General features: G+C 41.7%; 1 protein-coding gene across 7 annotated transcripts in view; it reads left to right on the top strand.

Annotated features, from left to right (window-relative positions):
* Positions 1 to 19,438, top strand: part of BICD1 (BICD cargo adaptor 1) — a 278,578-nt gene that overhangs the window by 252,022 nt on the left and 7,118 nt on the right. For 3 of the 7 annotated variants that reach the window (XM_055357921.2, XM_031000666.3, XM_063694067.1), the window contains one exon: positions 10,999 to 11,074. The exons of 2 other annotated variants lie outside the window; for them this stretch is intronic. In XM_055357921.2, coding sequence (XP_055213896.1) covers positions 10,999 to 11,074 — 76 coding nt within the window. Of the gene's footprint in view, positions 1 to 10,988; positions 11,141 to 11,194; positions 17,477 to 19,438 lie in introns of those variants that run through there. 2 more of the 7 variants (XM_055357927.2, XM_031000668.3) reach the window with 2 other exon arrangements.

The following is a 19,438-nucleotide window of genomic DNA, read 5'->3' as shown; positions in this document are numbered from 1 at the left end:
GAAAGCTGAGATGCCATAGGAAATGGCTGCAGAAGCATCATTGGCAAATGCAAGGCAATTATTGTGATGTACCCTCACTTAAGACTCCAGTGCATCTAAGTGTGTTAGTAACTGATTATGGAGAGCACCTTTGTGCTATTATCAGAATTCCTGGGTGTGGGAAACTTCTATAACTGTGCAACTTTTCTATCTCCACGTCAGTGCACAGTATATGGACATTTATATTTTCTACTAACACAACTGACATTCCACTCCCGTCAGTTTAGTTTCCCCCAGTACCACTGTTTTGACCACTTTCACACTTCTGTCTATAGTGCTTTTGCTAAGAAGGAATCTGCTAAATTCGAATGCAGATTCTCCTGCCTTTTTTTTTTTTTTTTTTTTTTTGATGGAGTTTCGCTCTTGTTGCCCAAGCTGGAGTGTGATGGCGTGATCTCGGCTCATTGCAACCTCCACTCCCCGGGTTCAAGCAATTCTTCTGCCTCAGCCTCCCGAGTAGCTGGGATTACAGGTGCACGCCACCACGCCCGGATAATTTTTTGTATTTTTAGTAGAAATGGGGTTTCACCATGTTGGCCAGGCTGGTCTCGAACTCCTGACCTCAGGTGGTCCACCCACCTTGGCCTCCTAAAGTGCTAGGATTACAGGCATGAGCCACCACACCCAGCCCCAGATTATCCTTCTTAATTTGTGCTTCTTGCTTTTCGTATATATCTTTTTCACTTTGAGTTTCCTTGAATTAAAACTTTTTAATTCAACTCTTGGATTGCTTAGTTTTGAATAATTTGAGAGAATTTGGGCTGTTCTTGGTTTATTTAGACTGAAGAAGTACTCTCGGCAGAGTAAGAAGGAGCACTAACTGCTTCTACTTTGGAGCAAGTATCAAAGGCTGTGTTAGTCTGCTGGGGCTTCCATCACAAATGACCACAGACTGGATGCCTTAAACAACAGAAGTTAATTTTCTCACAGTTCTGGAGGCCCGAAGTTCAAAATCAAGGTGTCCGCAGGTCTGTTTTCTCCTGAGGTCTCCCTCCTTGGATTGCAGAAGGCCACCTTCTCACTGTCCTCGCATCTCTGTGCACTGCATCCCTGGTGTCTCTCTGCATGTATTAATCCTCTCTTCTTTACAAGGACACCAATCAGATTGGATTAGGGCCAACTCTAACAGTGTCACTTTAATTTAGTCACCTCTTATAAAGGTCCTGTCTTCAAATACAGTTGCATTCTAAGGTTCTGAGAGTTAGGGCTTCAATATATGAATTTAGGGGAACGCAATTCAGTCTATAACATCATGGGCCATTCCACTGAAAGGGCGTGGGTGGACAGTCAGAAACCTGGGCACAAGTTCTCACTCTGCCACTCTCTCCATGGGCCCTAAGAAAATCACTTAACCCTTCTGATCCTCAGTGTTCTAATCTGTAAAATGGGCATTATGACTACCAATCTCAGTTGAGTTTGGTTTGTTTGTTTTTGAGACAGAGTCTCGCTCTGTCGCTCAGGCTGGAGTGCAGTGGTGTGATCTCAGCTCACTGCAACCTCCACCTCCCAGGTTCAAGAGTTCTCATGGCTCAGCTTCCCAAGTAGCTGGGACTACAGGCATGCACTACCATGCCCAGCTAATTTTTGTTATTTTAGTAGAGATGAGTTTTCACCATGTTGGCCAGGCTGGTCTTGAACTCCTGAACTGAAGCTATCTGCCAGCCTCAGTTTCCCAAAGTGCTGGGATTACAGGCATGAGCCACTGCGCCTGGCCTCACTTGAGTTTTCTAGGCACTAAAAAGCTTTTGTTCATTATAAAAGCCATACAGAGGCCAGGCGCAGTGGCTCACGCCTGTAATCCCAGCACTTTGGGAGGCTGAGGCAGGCGGATCACGAGGTCAAGAGATGGAGACCATCCTGGCCAACATGGCAAAACCCCGTCTCTACTAAAAATACAAAAGTTAACTGGGCGTGGTGGTGCACGCCTGTAGTCCCAGCTACTTGGGAGGCTGAGGCAGGAGAATCACTTGAACCCGGGAGGCGGAGGTTGCAGTGAGCCAAGATTGCACCACTGCACTCCAGCCTGGCGACAGAGTGAGACTCCACCTCAGAAAAAAAAGTAATACAGAAAGTGACCTTGCATAAACTTAGTTTCTCATTTCTAAACAAAAATAAAATGTATCTCATAGAGTTTTTACAAGGATTCAAGAGCTTTTGCATGCAAATTGTCTGCAAATATATATATATAGCACTTTTTATAAGCATTACATATTACCATTATTTCTCATCCTTCTTTCTTCTACATTTCTTCTGCCCGCTCTTCCTTTTTTGTCATTGCCTAAAATCCCTATTAATGAATAGTTTGGAAGAACATGGCCAGGTTTGCAGAAAGAAGAAAGAGAGATATCCTTTTCCCTCCCATAAGGACTAAAAGAGGATGTCTCTGTGCTTTGATCATTAACCATGGAGTGTTAATTTTAGGACAATCTATAACTCTCTGTCAATTTCCTACTTAACAGCTTTCAAAATTAAATGTTCTTGCTTTTCTACTAACTGTTAATCATCTGTTCTTATTGAAAGGTCTTTAATGAATATTGACTGTTTACTCCAAGTTTATAAGATTTTTGGTCTAAAGTGGTTGTCTTAGTCCATTTTCTGTTGCTTATAACAGAATACTTGAAACTGGGTGATTTATAAAGAAAAGGAATTTGTCATTTGCAGTTATGGAGGCTGAGAAGTCCAAGGTCACGGTGAGAGCCTTCTTGCTGGTGGGGACTCTGCAGAGTCCCAAAGTGGTGCAGGGCATCACATGGCAAGGGGGCTGTACATGCTAAGTCAGGTCTGTCTTCCTCTTATAGAGCCACCAATTCCACTCCCATCATAACCCATGAATCCATTAACCCATGAATCCATTAATCCATGAATGGATTTATCCATTCATGAGAGCAGACCTTTATGATCCAATCACCTCTTAAAAAATTCCACCTTTCAATACTGCCACATTGGAGATTAAGTATCAACAAGAATTTTGGAGGGGATATTCAAACCATAGCAGTGGTATCTATTTAAATCTATTTACTTTCAAATAGATAATAGCAGCAATGTTCTATGATAGCAATTGTTCAAAGAAATTTATTAAACCTTTTTTATAGACAGTCTTGGGAAGAATACACCAAGTTAGCAAATATAATAACTAAGAGTCTCATCAAGAGGCGTGTGTGTTCCTTATATCAACTTCCATTTCTCCTGCCTATTTTTAAGGATATGAGTATGTGGGCTGGGCGCAATGGCTCACACCTATAATCCCAGCACTTTGGGAGGCCGAGGCAGGTGGATCACGAGGTCAGGGGATCGAGACCATCCTGGCTAACACGGTGAAACCCCGTCTCTACTAAAAATACAAAAAATTAGCCCGGCGTGGTGGTGGGTGCCTGTAATCCCAGCTACTCGGGAGGCTGAGGCAGGAGAATGGTGTGAACCCAGGAGGGGGAGCTTGCAGTGAGCCGAGATCACACCACTGCACTCCAGCCTGTGCGACAGAGTGAGACTCCATCTCCAAAAAAAAAAAAGAATATATGAGTTGCCCATTTTCAAAACAGGAAAGGAAAAGAAGAAAGCACACGTCCCTTTTTTTCTCACTTGTTGAAGGAAAGAGACTGAAAAATCATGAACTTATGAAAGATAGAGGAAGAGGTGCCTAAGGAGAAAGAGAATATTTAAGTAAGAGGATTAATACCTATGTATGTCAGAAGAAGAAATGTAGAAATATAGTTTTTACACGGTGGAAAAGAAAAGTTTCTCTAAACTGTAGACCAACAGACTTTGCCTCATCCTTGGCAAATTTCTGGAAATGGATGAGTTACAAATGCTCTCTATAGAATGGGGATTGTTAAAAGCCAGTGTGAGTTCATCAAGAATGACTTGAACTGGACTACCCACATTCTCTATCTCATAAGACCAGGGAAATGGTAAAATAATGTGTCTGAACTTGGGCAAGCAACTAACCAGGCATTTTTTTTTTAATATTCTTGAGACAAATAGAGAAATCAATTCTAGAGGATAATATAATTGTGTAGACTCATAACTAATTGAATGATATGTGCAAAGGGTCCAAATTCATTGACTTATATTTATGAAATATGGTCTTCACCTAGCCTGACCTTATTATTAATTGCTAATCTTACATAAAGCTATCGAGGTCATGATTCTCATATTTTCTGATTTAAGAGAGAAATAAATGCTAAATGATGGAATAGGATCCAAAATATTCATCAGATAGGAAGAGGCGAAATATTTCACATGTATTTTAAACATAAAGTTTAAATGGATATGAAATATTGTGCTGGAATTCCAAGCACTGTAAGATGGAGGAAGAATGACTTGATAGCACTACCTGTAAACAAAGCTCAATGGAAATAGCAGTGTGATGTGGCTGCCCAAAAATGCCATGAGGTTTCTGCTGTTTTAATAGGACTGGGATGTCTCAGATAAGACAAGACAGTGCCACTGTACTCTTCACTGGGCATATCTTACCACACATGATTTCCTTTCTTATCACCTCATTTTTAGAAGGATGTGCACAAACCGGAACAAGGTCAGAGAGCAAGGAGACGAGTGAGGGAAATTGACATCACGTCTTAAAAGGAAGAAATGGGGTTGGGCCTGATGGCTCACACCTATAATTCCAGCACTTTCAGAGGCTGGGGAGGGTAGATCATTTGAGGCCAGGAGTTCGAGACCAGCCTGGCCATGGTGAAACCCCATCTCTACTAAACATACAAAAATTAGCCAGGCATGGCAGCACATGCCTGTAATCCCAGCTACTCTGGAGGCTGTAACACAAGAGTCACTTGAACCTGGGAAGTGGAGTTTGCAATGAGCCAAGATCATGTCACTTCACTCCAGCCTGGGCAACAGAGCGAGACTCCATCTCAAAAAAAAAAAAAAAAAGAAAGATAAGAAAAAAAGGAAGAACTTGGATACTTGGCCTGAGGAGAACTCAGAGGACAGAGATAGTTTTCATGGGAACACGCGGAGCATCCAGAGGTTGTTTATGGTCATGAGGGAAAGAGATGTGGTGTGGAAAATACGATCTCGTGAAAAAATAGGGATGCATTAGTTCTCAAGTCAGGAAAATGAGGAGGTGGAGTCAAGCGATGCTACAGGAGACTGTTTGCCACAAAGAGTTGCTGCTGTGCCTGCTCCAGAGCACTTGGGCCCCAAAGAAGCCACCTCTGCAGCTTCACTACTCATCGTGGCTGGGTTTGGTCTCCACAGATGGGCTTTCACTCACATGGTGCTCACCAGTGCCCACTGCTGCCATCTGGGCCAGGTGTGGAGCCAAAACATAGAAGTGTTCCCTGTCTCCTACATGAGCTGTTCCTTCCCATCCCAAACAGCCACCAGTGGGCTCTTGGACTCCCTAAGGCATTGACTTTTAGAAAATTGGGTAGTTTGGCTGGGCGCAGTGGCTCACGCCTATAATCCCAGCACTTTGGGAGGCCGAGGTGGGCAGATCACCTGAGGTCAGGAGTTTGAGACCAGCCTGGCCAACATGGCAATACCCCGTCTCTACTAAAATTATAAAAATTGGCCGGGCATGGTGATGCATGCCTGTAATCCCAGCTACTCGGGAGGCTGAGGCAGGAGAATTGCTTGAACCCGCGAGGCGGAGGTTGCAGTGAGCTGAGATCATGCCATTGCACTCCAGCCTGGGCAACAAGAGCGAAACTCTGTCTCAAAGAAAAAAAAAGAAAATTGGTTAGTTTTCTAAATTGCATTGAAAATTTTATAAATAATAGAAGCCCGAGAGAAAGCCACACAGCAAAACTTTCTCTCTCTGCCAATGAAATGTATTATTTTCAGCCACCTCTTTTTAAAAACAATATTATCTTCATTCCTGTACCCTTCATTTTGCTTTGTGTTTTTGAGAGCGTTGGTTGCCTTAAAATCAGTATCTCAAGTCTCTGGCAAATTTCCTTCTGTTTCTTTGACTCTATGGCCCTGATATTTTCTAGAGGTAGCTGGTGTCAATTTGAGAAGCATCCAGAGGAGTGAATAGAAAAGAGGCCTTAGCATTAGAAAGGCTAAATTTAAATCCTTCTTCTGCCACTTCCTAACTGTGTGACCTTGGGCAAGTTAATACACATGCTGAGCTTGGATTAATCAGTGGAGGCTTGTAGAGCACCTACTGTGATGGCAAATTCTGTGTTTGTTTCTAGCAGGAGAGATTTTAAAAAGAAGTTAAAGAAAAAAATATGTGAGACTATGATATTCTCCCATATTATCAAAAACACTTATTTTCCTCAATGTAGGAATAGTGCAAGCCTGTCCACCCAGCTATTTTAGAGGCTGAAGTGGGAGCATCACATGAGCCCAGGAGTTCAAGACCAGGCTTTAAGAGACCCTGTCTCTTAAAACAGATAACAAATGTAAAGTTTATAGGAAAGATTACATCATGTTGATTCAGCAAATATTTTCCTCTCTTATTTCTCCCTTTCTTTTCTATCTTCCCTTCTACGTGAGGCCCTTGTTTATGGAGGAGTGTCATACAAGGGTACTCTTCTTGTGCATATCGAGACAGACCTATAGATGCTTTGAGCTATAATATTCCATATTCGTCCCTGCCCTGGAGGCATTAGTAATCTCTTGAGCCAGGCACAGTGTACACACTTGTAGTCCCATCTACTCAGGAGATTGAGGCAGGAGGATTACTTGAACTCACTGCATTACAGCCTGAGCGACCTAGCAAGACCTGGCCTCTAAAAAAAATACATAAATAATCTCTTGAGTATGCTATGACATTTCCCAAGCCTGTGGCCTTATCATATAAACGTACAGCATTTTCTAATTCCATTCTGATCATTTCAAATAAACACTTTAATTTTATGATAAAATGTCTTATTACTGTTACTAAAGACCATAAAAAGTTTGTAGTTACAACGAAGTTATTTGACTAACTCATTATGTTAGATGTCAGCCTAGATATCACAACCTCCAGGAAGCATTCCCTAACCGCTTAGATTTAGTTACGTTTGGTTAGTTAGATTTAGTTATGTTTGATTAGTTAGATTCAGTCTAATTTAATTTAATTAACTTCCGCTGTGAGGTCCTGTAACACCCTACACTTTCCCTATCATAGGAGGCAATACAGTGACACTTCTGCAAGTTCAGCTCAGCCCTTGGACCATACAATCCTGGATTCAAATTGCACCTCTACCGCCTAGTGGAGTTTGTCAAGTTACTTAACCTAAGTTCTCCTTTCCTTATACGTGAAGTGAGATTAATAAAACAGGGTTATAGAAGAGCATGTATATTAAGTGCCTATACAGTGCCTGAGACATCGTAAACAATAAATAAGTACTAGATGCTGTCATCATCACCATCATCACCACCATCATCACCATCACCATCACCATCATAACACTTCAATGTAGTTGCTTATTAAATATGCTTATCTTCCTTGATAAAACAGACCACATTTTCTCTGTTCACCTTTTTCCCCCTGCTGCCTAACACAGTTTCTGACACAAAATAGAAGTTTAGTAACTTGACTGTTGAATGGTTTAGACAAACCCTGGTGGCCAAACAACAGCAATGGCTTTGTGGGTTCTACAATGCCTGCTCCTTCATGCACATAGTTGTCATCTTTTATGCCCCCCAAAGCAATGAGATGTGGCCTAGTTCCTTCAAGAGTGAGCCTAGCAGAATAGATCCTAGACGGAGCAGGGGAGATCACTCAGAGCCTGCAGCATCTCAGAGCTACAAGGGACTTCCTCAGCCTCCCAACCTACCTCCTTCATTTTACAAAGTACATCCTAAGACACACCTGTGGCTCAGCCAGGCTACAATTGACACAACTGGAGGGCTGTAGACCTGAGAAGAGGGATTTAGAAGACAATTGAGTCAGAGCAATGTAGCTACATTTTAGTTTAATTTTTTAAGTCTATCACCATTTTATCTATGAAATTTGTTTTTTATTCTTTAAGGATAACACGTAGCTAAGTGCTTATAAATAATAAATGAAAAATAATCATCATTAGCTTGGCTAGGAGCAGTGGCTCACACCTACAATCCCCACATCTTGGGAGGCCGAGGCAGGAAGACTGCTTGAGGCCAGGAGTTCAAGACCAGCCTAGGTAAAATAGCTAGACCCTGTCTCTACAAAAATTTAAAAAATTAGCAGGGTGTGGTGGTGTGTGCCTGTAGTCCCAGCTACTCAAGAGGTTGAGGCAGGAGGATCACTTGAGCCCAGGCGTTGGATGCTGAAGTGAGCTATGATAGCCACCTAGGCAACAGCATGACATCCTGTCTCAAAAACTAAATAAATAGGCCGAGTGCAGTGGCTCACACCTGTAATCCCAGCACTCTGGGAGGCCAAGGTGGGTGGATCACCCGAAGTCAGGAGTTAGAGACCAGCCTGGTTAACACGGTGAAACCCCGTCTCTACTAAAAATACAAACAATTAGCTGGGCGTGGTGGCGCACGCTTGTAATCCCAGCTACTCGGGAGGCTGAGGCAGGAGAATTGCATGAACCCAGGAGGCGGAGATTGCAGTGAGCCGAGATTGTGCCATTGCACTCCAGCCTGGGCAACAAGAGCAAAACTCTTGTCTTAAAAATAAAATAAAATAAAAAATAAACATTAGCCAGAGATGATGTTACTTCTAATGAAGGAAAAAGTGATATTCACTACAAATAAGAAGAATGTCTACCACCTCTCTAGCATTTCATTAAGGGAGTACACTGTGGTTCTGATCACCTGCTGTCTGAATTTTATCATAAATTATATTTTGAATGAATAATAATCTGTGACTGTATTGGCAAAAAAAAGTCAAATATATGAGATATTTTTAAAAGATGTAAGCCATTTTAATACTCTAGTTACTCTAATTCTAAGGATCGCTATTCCACAGAGGCCACTACTCTGCTTTAGAAGAGTTTCATTATACCTCCCTGGCAATGTAAGACATAAGGAATCCAGAGTGGTTTTTACATCCATTGCATTTACCCAAATACACCATCGGAGGGCAGCACACACCTGGTTGACTTAACTGCCTGTCTGGTGGCCTTATCAAAATAGTTGTCAAATTAGTCTAAGACATTCCTAAATTACCACTCAGATAGGCAGGAAAGCTGTTGGAAAAGACAAAAGGAGCGAAGATTTTTAAAAGACAAAAGAATGCATTCCTTAAGACTCTGAGTTTCTACAAAAGGGAATCTGGAGCTAATCAATGCTGCAAAATGGGAAAACAGAGTTAAAAAAGTAATTTCCTCAATCTGAGAAAACAGATTTGTTATATTTGAAAGATTTTTACTGAGTATGATCATCTGAACACCAGCTACTAAACAAAAATCAGATCTCCTTGTTCCTATTAAGATGCGCTAATTAATAAGATGGCAACAAAGACCACCATATAAAAGGGTTCCTTCAGTAATGTTTTCTTGAGTGAACAAAAATCAAGCCTGCCTTATATTGTATTCTACTTTGCATCACAAACAGTTTTAGTGTATTTCTGGAAAAGCATCAGCAGTTTTTTCGAATTTTAAATTCTGGAGTTATGTAACTATATAGGCAGGCTTTTTTATAACAATATAACAGTGATACTTAAATAGAAGACTTCAAATGTAAATATCAGTAGAGCCTCGTTAAGGCTATAAATCCAGAATTTGTGATAATGTGGATTAAATATTATTTACATAACATATAAGGAGGCCGGGTGCAGTGGCTCACGCCTGTAATCCCAGCACTTTGGGAGGCCGAGGCAGGTGGATCACCTGAGGTCAGGAGTTCAAGACCAGCCTGACCAACATGGTGAAACCCTGTCTCTACTAAAAATACAAAATTAGCCGGGTGTGGTGGCACATGCCTGTAATCCCTGCTCCTTGGGAGGCTGAGGCAGGAGAATCACCTGAACCCAGGAGGCGGAGGTTGCAGTGAGCTGAGATTGCACCATTGCACTCCAGCCTGGGCAACAAGAGCAAAACTCTGTCTCAAATAAACAAACAAACAAACACATATAAGGAAAGGGATTTGCTAAGCAAATACATAGTCTAAGCAGTTGGCAAGAGGAAATGCTTCAATTATTTAAGAATAATTTTTAAGTTTAATTCCAATTTTAACTTGTTTGCAAAAATCTTTTTGGAGAAATATGATGTATATGCATTTCTAACCAGCTTCTTGCATGATTCTAATATAGTCACCTAGTACCAGTAAACAGACTGCTCTTTGATTTTTTTTTAGAACACCAGGCACTACTTTCTTGGAGTAGATGATTAACCCAGCTAAAGCTTGATTTTTACTAGCTAGCACTTTGTTAACCTAGTGTGTTATATTGTGACTTTAAAATGGTAAAAACAATTATAAAGTGGAGTTCTCATTCAGGTTAGCTTTCTAGTCCAAGTCACTAACAATTTACTATGTAATAGACATTCTAAGATTTCTGCCAACAATTCTATTTTCAATATATAAAATCAATTTTCAGAAAACTAAAGATTATTTCCTTGTTTAATTAAGATTCTACTAATCATAGAAAAGATTATATTGCACACTTTTCTCAAGTTACCTATGGGACTGACAATATGTCCATGTGTCCTGATAGTAAAGTCAGTTATCTGAATACGTTCCATTTTGGAATAAGAGATCTAAGTGCTAAGCAAGTAACCACCACCACATTCAGGTTTAGAATTGGAAGATCTTTCATTATATTAATAGACCCTTTATTTTTAGATATAACAAAATACCAAAGACAAATGGCCACATATATCCTAATGTACTTGAGAAATCTCGCTAGTAATGCTGTGTCACTAATTTTTTAATACTGTATTTAAGAAAGAAAAAAAAAGCCTGTCTTTTCTATTGGCGTCATTCAAGAAGAAAAAAAAAAAAGCTGAATCAGGATATTTCTGTGTGAATGCACATTCCTCACTAAATCTCTCAGGCAGCTGCTTTAGTCACTGTTACTAACACCTTGCTCTGTCATCTCTTTGTATACATGTCTAATTTATCAGTTTCTTGTAGATTGTCAGCAGCCTGCTGCCTCCGTACCGCCACAGTGCTCACAACTAGCCGGGAGGCAAGACTGCCCGACTGTCAGGTAAATTCAGATGTCCTTTCCCTTCCACCCAGCTGCATGTCAGATCCATAGACCCCAGCTCCCCTTTCCGACACCTGAACTGCCTAGGCATCATTGTATTTTGCTGTATTTTATTTCAAGTGTGGGCTACATAGACACACATTGGACACCTGCAGTCCCTGTGTTCCCAGTGGGAATACAAGAGAGCTGGGGTTTATTTTGCTGGCTGCCAGCTGGTAGACTACAGGCTGCCTTCAGCCCCTTTGTCTGTGTAAATACTTGGATTAGTCCACTGTTTCATTCCTTTCCAAAAAATAAAAGCTGGAATTGTTATGATGTTTGTCCTACTTTTCGTTTTCTTTTGTCTTTAAAATATATTTATTTTCCTGCGGAATCTGAGGGATACCAATATACTAATTGACCTGATTTGATTCCTGTACTTTATATGTATTAAAACATCACTATATACTCCATGAATATGTACAATTATTATTTGTCAATTTAAAAAAATAAAATCCCCGCTACTCAGGAGGCTGAGGTAGGAGGATCAATCGCTTGAGCCTGGGAGTTCAAGGCTGCAGCGAGCTATGATCACACCACTGCACACCTGCCTGGTGAGTAAGAACCTGTTGCTAAAAAACAAAACAAAACAAAACAAAAACCACAGTAAAATAAAACTTAAAATTTAAATAGGCCAGGCATGATGGCTCACACCCGTAATCCCAGCACTGTGGAAGGCCGAGGCAGAGGGATTACCTGAGGTCAGGAGTTTGAGACCAGCCTGGGCAACATGGTGAAACCCCGTCTCTACTAAAAATACAAAAATTAGCTGGGTGTGGTGGCACATGCCTCTAATCCCACCTACTCAGGAGGCTGAGGCAGGAGAATCACTTGAACCCAGGAGGTGGAGGTTGCAGTGAGCTGAGCTGGTGCCACTGCACTCCAGCCTAGGTGACAGAGAGAGATTCCATCTAAAAATAAAAATTAAAAATTAAAAAATATATATCTCAGGCCAACAAACAGGAATAATATAAAGAATTAGATATAAAGGCTGGGTGCAGTGGCTCATGCTGGTTATCTCAGCACTTTGGGAGGCTGAGGCAGGAGGATTGCTTGAGTCCATGAATTTGCGGTTACAGTGAGTAAAATCACATCACTGCACTCCAGCCTGGGTAACAGAGCAAGACCCTGTCTCTAGATAAATAGATAGATAGACAGACAGATAGAACAGCTGTATAAAAGTGTTTCTGTGTTTCTGTTCTCTGTCCACTCAGTAGCCTTGGTAAAACTGAATTTGAAAGGTGGAGAAAAACATTGTAGTTAGCATTCAAAAGATAATATTTGCTGTGACAGTGACCTTTATGTGAGATTACTTGAAAAATTGTTAAAACAGGTTTGCACAGTCCCTGAACACTGAACTGGAGAGTTTGCTGACAATTCCGATTCCAAAGGAAAGCTTTCCAAATCAGTCATGAATTGCCCTCCATCCTGGTGAACCTCCACACAGCATCTCAGCGTTCCATCAGGACCTCACCTCCATCCTGGAATGCTTCATCTCCAGCCACCTGGCCTCTGATGGTGCCAAACCTCAGTAGTCTGGGTGTGGTTTTCATCATCTGCTCAGTGTTCTCTCCTTATCACAGCTGTTGCCCTTCTACCAGGGGAAGGCTTCTTTTGAGCAGGGGCAGGCCCAAACACTTTCCATGTGTGTCTGAGGAGTAGATGTCAGTAGCAAGCTACATGTGGTCAGGGGTCAGAGCCAGGGGAGCTGGGGTGCCGCAAGTGTGGAAACACAGTGGCAGCTGAAGCCAAAGTGTCACATGGTCTCAGAGGCAGTTGTGCAGCCAGCTGTATCAGTGGAACATTGAGTTAGCACAGAAAGGTACATTATTGGCCAGGTGTGGTGGCCTACGCCTGTAATCCCAGCAGTTTGGGAGGCTGAGGCGGGAAGATGGCTTGAACCCAGAACTTCAAGACCAGCCTGGGGAACACAGGGAGACCTCCACCCCCCCACCTCTACCAATTTTTTTTTTTTTTTTAATTAGCCAGGTATAATGGCACATGCCTGTAGTCCCAGCTATTTGGGAAGCTGAGGTTGGAGGGTCACTTGAGCTCGGGAGGTCAAGACTGCAGCAAGCTGTGATTGCATCACTGCACTCCAGCCTGGGTAACAGAGTGAGACTCTGTCTCAAAAAACAAATAAATAAATAAAAAGAAAAATACATTATAAAATAGGTTGCTAGCCAGCAGTTTCCAATTGGTGTGTGTTAGTCGATTGTTCCCACCACCTTCAGCAACAGGGCTTTAAGAAAGGTTTTTTGCTAATGCCATTTTACAACAGCACTAATTTCGGTTAGAAATAATAATGATAGGTCAGGCGTGGTGGCACAGGCCTGTAATCCCAGCACTTTGGGAGGCCAAGGCCGGTGGATCACGAGGTCAAGAGATCGAGACCATCTTGGCCAACATGGTGAAACCCCATCTCTACTAAAAATACAAAAATTAGCTGGGCATGGTGATGTGCGCCTGTAATCTCAGGTCCTCGGGAGGCTGAGGCAGGAGAATCACTTGAACCCGGGAGGTGGAGGTTGCAGTGAGCCGAGATCACGCCACTGCATTACAGCCTGGCGACAGAGCAAAAAAGAAAAAAAAAAGAAATAATGTAATTATAGATTTATCTCAATTATATAAGTAACAATATAAATATTCAAATTCGTCTCAGTGGGATTCTGAATGTGTAGCGGTTAAGAACATGGGCTCTTCAACTACAGTCCATTCTCCACCAAGCACCCCCAGCCCTTACCCCAAGGCCTGGGTCAGTGCTGGGCACATGACAGCTGTGCACTAAATATTGATTATACCTGAGTGAGTGAATGAGCTCTGGAATCAGATTGCTTGGGTTGAATTCCCACTTCTAATACCCACTGGTTATTTAACTTTGGAAAATTTCTTTTGCTGGCTAAGATTCCATTTCTTCACTTGTAAAGTTCAGATGACAATAGATACTGAGGGAATTTAGTGAGGCACACTCCTGGCTTGGAGTGTCTGCTCAGTATCTGTTATCAATACTTTTTTAGTATCTTACCATTCCTCAAGACAAAGATCTGCAATCTCTTAACCTCTCTAATTTGCTGAAGAAAGCGTGGAGCGGGCTGCTGTTTTGTTTGCTTCAGAGATTGGGTCTGGCTATGTTGCCCAAACTGGACTTGAACCCTGGGCTCGAGCAACCTTCCTGCTTCAGAAGACTACTGCTTGAAGTGTTTCCATTAAGTAGGAAATGGAAAGGCTGGCAGGAGATTTTTTTAACTTTTTTTTTTTCCACCTTGCTTGTTTTTTGAGAACCAGTTTGACTAAACAATTATGTAGTCTAGTTCCATCTGTTCTGAGATTAATAAATTTAGGTTGCTTACTACTACCACAGGGATGATTTACTTTAAAGAAAAGCATTTTAATGAATTACAAACATTTCCAGCTTCTCAAATGTTTCCAGTTTCTACCCACATGAATACAGCCTGGTCTAGAGCCCAATTCTACTACTGTTCCCCATCGTGGTCTACATAAAGAAATGATTAAATGCATATAGATCTGAAAAGACTCCAAAATTGCTGGGATGATGACTGACTCTTTTCCCACCCATACACACTGCCAAATGGGTCAATGTTAATACCTTCATTGCCCTTTTTACTCCTTCTTGGCAGAAAAGTTAACACATAGCCAACATTCGAATTCTTAGTATAAACCAGACAAGGGTTCATTTCTTTACACATATTAAACATTACAGCCTTCCATAAGGGGTAAGCACAGTTATTACACCCATTTTTGTTGTTGTTTTTGTTTGTTTGGTTTAGTTTTTTGGCTTTTTTTGTTTGTTTTTGTTTTTGTTTGAGACAGAGTCTCCCTCTGTTGCCCAGGCTGGAGTGCAGTGGCGTGATCTTGGCTCACTGGCACCTCCACCTCCTGGGTTCAAGCAATTCTTCTGCCTCAGCCACCCGAGTAGCTGGGATTACAGGTGTGCGCCACCACACCCAGCTAATTTTTGTATTTTTAGTAGAGACAGGGTTTCACCATGTTGGCCAGGCTGCCCTTGAACTCCTGACCTCCAGTGATCTGTCTGCCTCAGCCTCCTAAAGTACTGGGGTTGCAAGCATGAGCCACCACACCTGGTCTTACACCCATTTTTATGTGACGAAATTGAGGTTTGGGAAGGTAAAATGACTTGTTCAAGGTCACATATCCTGAACACAACTGAGCCTAGTGACTCCTACCTACCACCACAGGTGGCTGCACTGCAGAGGAGAAATCTATTTCAGTTACACTGTGAGGAGCAAAGTCAGAGTATGTAAATCACCCACCATAATTCCTTTTCCCTCAAACTGAAAAGGAATGTTTGTTTAATGAGAAATAGAAGATGTGCTAAGAATGTTGAGTTATTTCACATCAGGTGTTCTGTTTCTCATTTTGAAAAATGATTTTGAGTGCTGGGCGCAGTGGCTCATGCCTGTAATCCCAGCACTTTGGGAGGCCAAGGTGGGCCGATCACCTGAGGTCAGGAGTTCGAGACCAGCCTGGCCAATATGGTGAAACTGTGTCTCTACTAAAAATACAGAAATTAGCCAGGCATGGTGGCAGGCACCTGTAATCCCAGCTCCTCAGGAGGCTGAGGCAGGAGAATCACTTGGAATAGGGAGGCGGAGGTTGCAGTGAACCAAGATCACGCTTGGGCAACTCCAGGTTGGGCAACAGAATGAGACTCCATCTTAAAAAAAAAATTATTTTGTACTTCACTCGGTTTATACATATATTCAAACAGCTTTTAAGGTGAATGATTTTTTAATAAAAGAGCATTTTCTCACCTTTAACAATGTAGAACTTTTCAGCCGGGCATGGTGACTCACCTCTGTAGTCCCAGCACTTTGGAAGGCCGAGGTGGGAAGATTGCTTGAGCCCAGGATTTCTAGATCAGCCTAGGCAACTTGGTGAAACCCTGTCCTTTAAAACAAAATGCAAGAATTAGGCATGGTGGCCTGCATCTGTAGTCCCAGCTACTCAGGAGGCTGCGGTGGGAGGATCGTTTCAGCCTAGGAGTTCAAGGCAGCAGTGAGCCGAGATTGTGCCACTGCGCTCCAGCCTGGGTGGCAGAAGAGGACCCTGTCTCCAAAAACAGAAAAAAAGTAGAACTTTTCCATGTATACTTTTTACAGGCTAATTCCATTGTAGAGCTAAATTATCAAAATTGTTTATAGATAATAGGTATTATAATATGAAAGGAATGCCCAAAGTATATAGCCTTGGATATAATATTGAAATATATAGAGTTGTTTGGTATTTAGCACTTCCCTTCTATCAAGTAGTTTTCTACTTGGGAAAAAAAAAGAAACTTCCTGAAGATGTATCCAATTTTATATCTTAGTAACAGCTTCCTAAACTTGCCATTTACAACATGATCTACCTATGTAAAGTAAAATCAATGGTAAATGTTGAATAACAAGTGGACTCTTGAAAATATTTGGCAATCACAACTGAAACTGAATTCATTCTATGCCTTAAATGATTATAATTTATCAAATATTTATATCCAAGAAATAGTATCTTAACCTGTAAGCCAAGAATGTGTGTCTTACAGGTTAATTTACACATAATATACACCATGTGATTGCAGCATTTTATGCAAATTAAAAATATTAATACTATAGATAACTCACTTTATGTAAGAAATCTATCTAAAGGAATAAAAAAAAAAGAGTATTGGATTACACAAGGTCTTCAAAAACATATCTTTCTTGGGTGGACATAGTGGCTCATGCCTGTAATCCTTGCGCTTTGGGAAGCAGAGGCAGGCTGATCACTTGAGGTCAGGAGTTCGAGACCAGCCTGGGCAACATGGTGAAACTCTGTCTCTACTAAAAATATAAAAATTAGCCAGGTGTGGTGGCGCAGGCCTGTAATCCCAGCTACTCAGGAGGCTGAGGCACTAGAATTGCTTGAACCGGGGAGGCAGAGGTTGCAGTGAGCTGAGATCGTGCCACTGTACTCCAGCCTGGGCGACAAAGTAAGATTCTGCTCAAAAAAAAAAAAAAGAAAAGAAAAGAAAAGAAAGCCATATCTTTCTTGTGTAATGTGACGATTCTGCATTACTTGCCATAAATCACATTGCATAATATGTTTAGTTCCCTAAAAAGAAATTAGTTCTGGTGCTGACTTCCACAGCACGTATAGTAAAATTGGAGTTTTTTTTTACTACATGTGCTGTGGAAGTCAGCAGTCTAAGTCATGCATATTTGCAGAAAGAAACTGTTAGGTCGATGGGAAAGTCTGACCTGTAACCTGCTGTCTACCAGGCCGTCAAACTCTGTTTGGAGGGTCAAGTGTGAATCTTGCCATACATTATTTTCTGTTTTAAATATTTTCTTTTCTTTCTTTCTTTTTTTTTTTTTTTTTTTTTTTGAGACGGAGTTTTGTTCTTGTTACCCAGGCTGGAGTGCAATGGCGTGATCTCAGCTCACCGCAACGTCCGCCTCCAGGGTTCAAGCGATTCTCCTGCCTCAGCCTCCGGAGTAGCTGCGATTACAGGCATGTGCCACCACGCCCAGCTAATTTTTTTTTTTTTTTTTTTTTTTGGTATTTTTAGTAGAGACGGGGTTTCTCCATGTTGGTCAGGATGGTCTTGAACTCCCAACCACAGGTGATCCGCCTGCCTCGGCCTTCCAAAGTGCTGGGATTGCAGGCGAGAGCCACTATGCCTGGCCTAAGATTTTCTTAATTTATTTCCCTTTTTTTTTTTTTTTTTTTTTTGAGACGGAGTCTCGCTCTGTCGTCCAGGCTGGAGTGCAATGGCGCGATCTCGGCTCACTGCAAGCTCCGCCTGCCGGGTTCACGCCATTCTCCTACCTCAGCCTCCGGAGTAGCTGGGACTACAGGCGCCCGCCACCACGCCCAGCTATTTTTTTTTTTATTATTATTTTTAGTAGAGACGGGGTTTCACCATGTTGGCCAGGATGGTCTCTATCTCCTGAGCTCATGATCCGCCCGCCTTGGCCTCCTGAAGTGCTGGCATTACAGGCGTGAGCCACCGAGCCCGGGCTTATTTTCTAATTTATAAATGAGGCCGGGCACGGTGGCTCGTGTGTGTAATCTCAGCACTTTGGGAGGCCGAGGTGGGCAGATCACTTGAAGTTAGGAGTTCGAGACCAGCCTGGCCAAAATGGTGAAACTCCGTCTCTACTAAAAATACAAAAAATTAGCCGGACGCGGTGGTGGGCGCCTGTAATCCCAGCTACTCGGGAGGCTGAAGCAGGAGAATTGCTTGAACCCAGGAGGCGGAGGTTGCAGTGAGCCGAGATCGTGCCACTGCACTCCTGCCTGGGGGACAGTGAGATTCCATATCAAAAAAATTTACAAATGAAACTATGCACTATTTTCTTAGGCTTTTTGTTGAAGCTCCAGTTCTCCCATGTTTACATACCACATTTTAAAAATAGGTAGGAAAAATAATTTTTGTCACTGCTTGTCTTAACCAGTACAGAACAGCAAATCTTCTTTTAAACTAAATTTACAGCACTTCAAAGAGTTTGGGAAGAAAGAATAACCTCAAGCCAGTCAGATATTTTCCATAATTATGATTTTGTATTAAAATGCAAGAGATATAGATAAAGGATAATTTCAGTACCAAAGATAAAAATTATTTGTTTAGTACTAATTTTAATGACTCCATTACATTTTAAACTCCATTAAATTTAAAGCTAATTTTAATTAGCTTTAAAAAGCTATGCTTAAATTAATAGTAATAATGAGCCTTGAATTGTTCTCTCAAACATCACTTCTGGTAGAAATGAATTATATAGTACTGACTTTCATAGTTTAAGGGAATATAACAGAGTTTTAGAAAAATACTCTTTTCTAATTAAAAAAACAAATCTCCATGTTGTGATTCCCCCATTACTAGTCACATTTTTTTTTTTTTTTTTTTTTTTTGAGACGGAGTCTCGCCCTGTTGCCAAGCTGGAGTACAGTGGCGCCATCTTGGCTCGCTGCAACCTCTGCCTCCCATGTTCAAGCGATTCTCCTGCCTTAGCCTCCCGAATAGCTGGGACTACAGGCACACACCACCATACCCAGCTAATTTTTTTTTGTATTTTTAATAGAGACAGGGTTTCACTATGTTGGCCAGGATGGTCTCAATCTCTTGACCTCATAATCCTCCTGCCTTGGCCTCCCAAAGTGCTGGGATTACAGATGTGAGCCACCGCGCCTGGCCGCTAGTCAAATTTTAAAAGGCCCAAACCCAAATGTGTTTTGTCATTTTACCCTAGGAAACTCAATGATTTTGCTTCTTTATTCTTCAAGATTATTCATCCAGACCGTGATAGGCCTGAGCACAGGTTCATT

This window comes from Gorilla gorilla, chromosome 10, assembly GCF_029281585.2.
Source record: "Gorilla gorilla gorilla isolate KB3781 chromosome 10, NHGRI_mGorGor1-v2.1_pri, whole genome shotgun sequence".
NCBI lineage: Eukaryota > Metazoa > Chordata > Mammalia > Primates > Hominidae > Gorilla > Gorilla gorilla.
The sequence above is the reverse complement of the archived record's forward strand: the minus strand, read 5'-3'. Positions and strand labels throughout refer to the sequence as shown.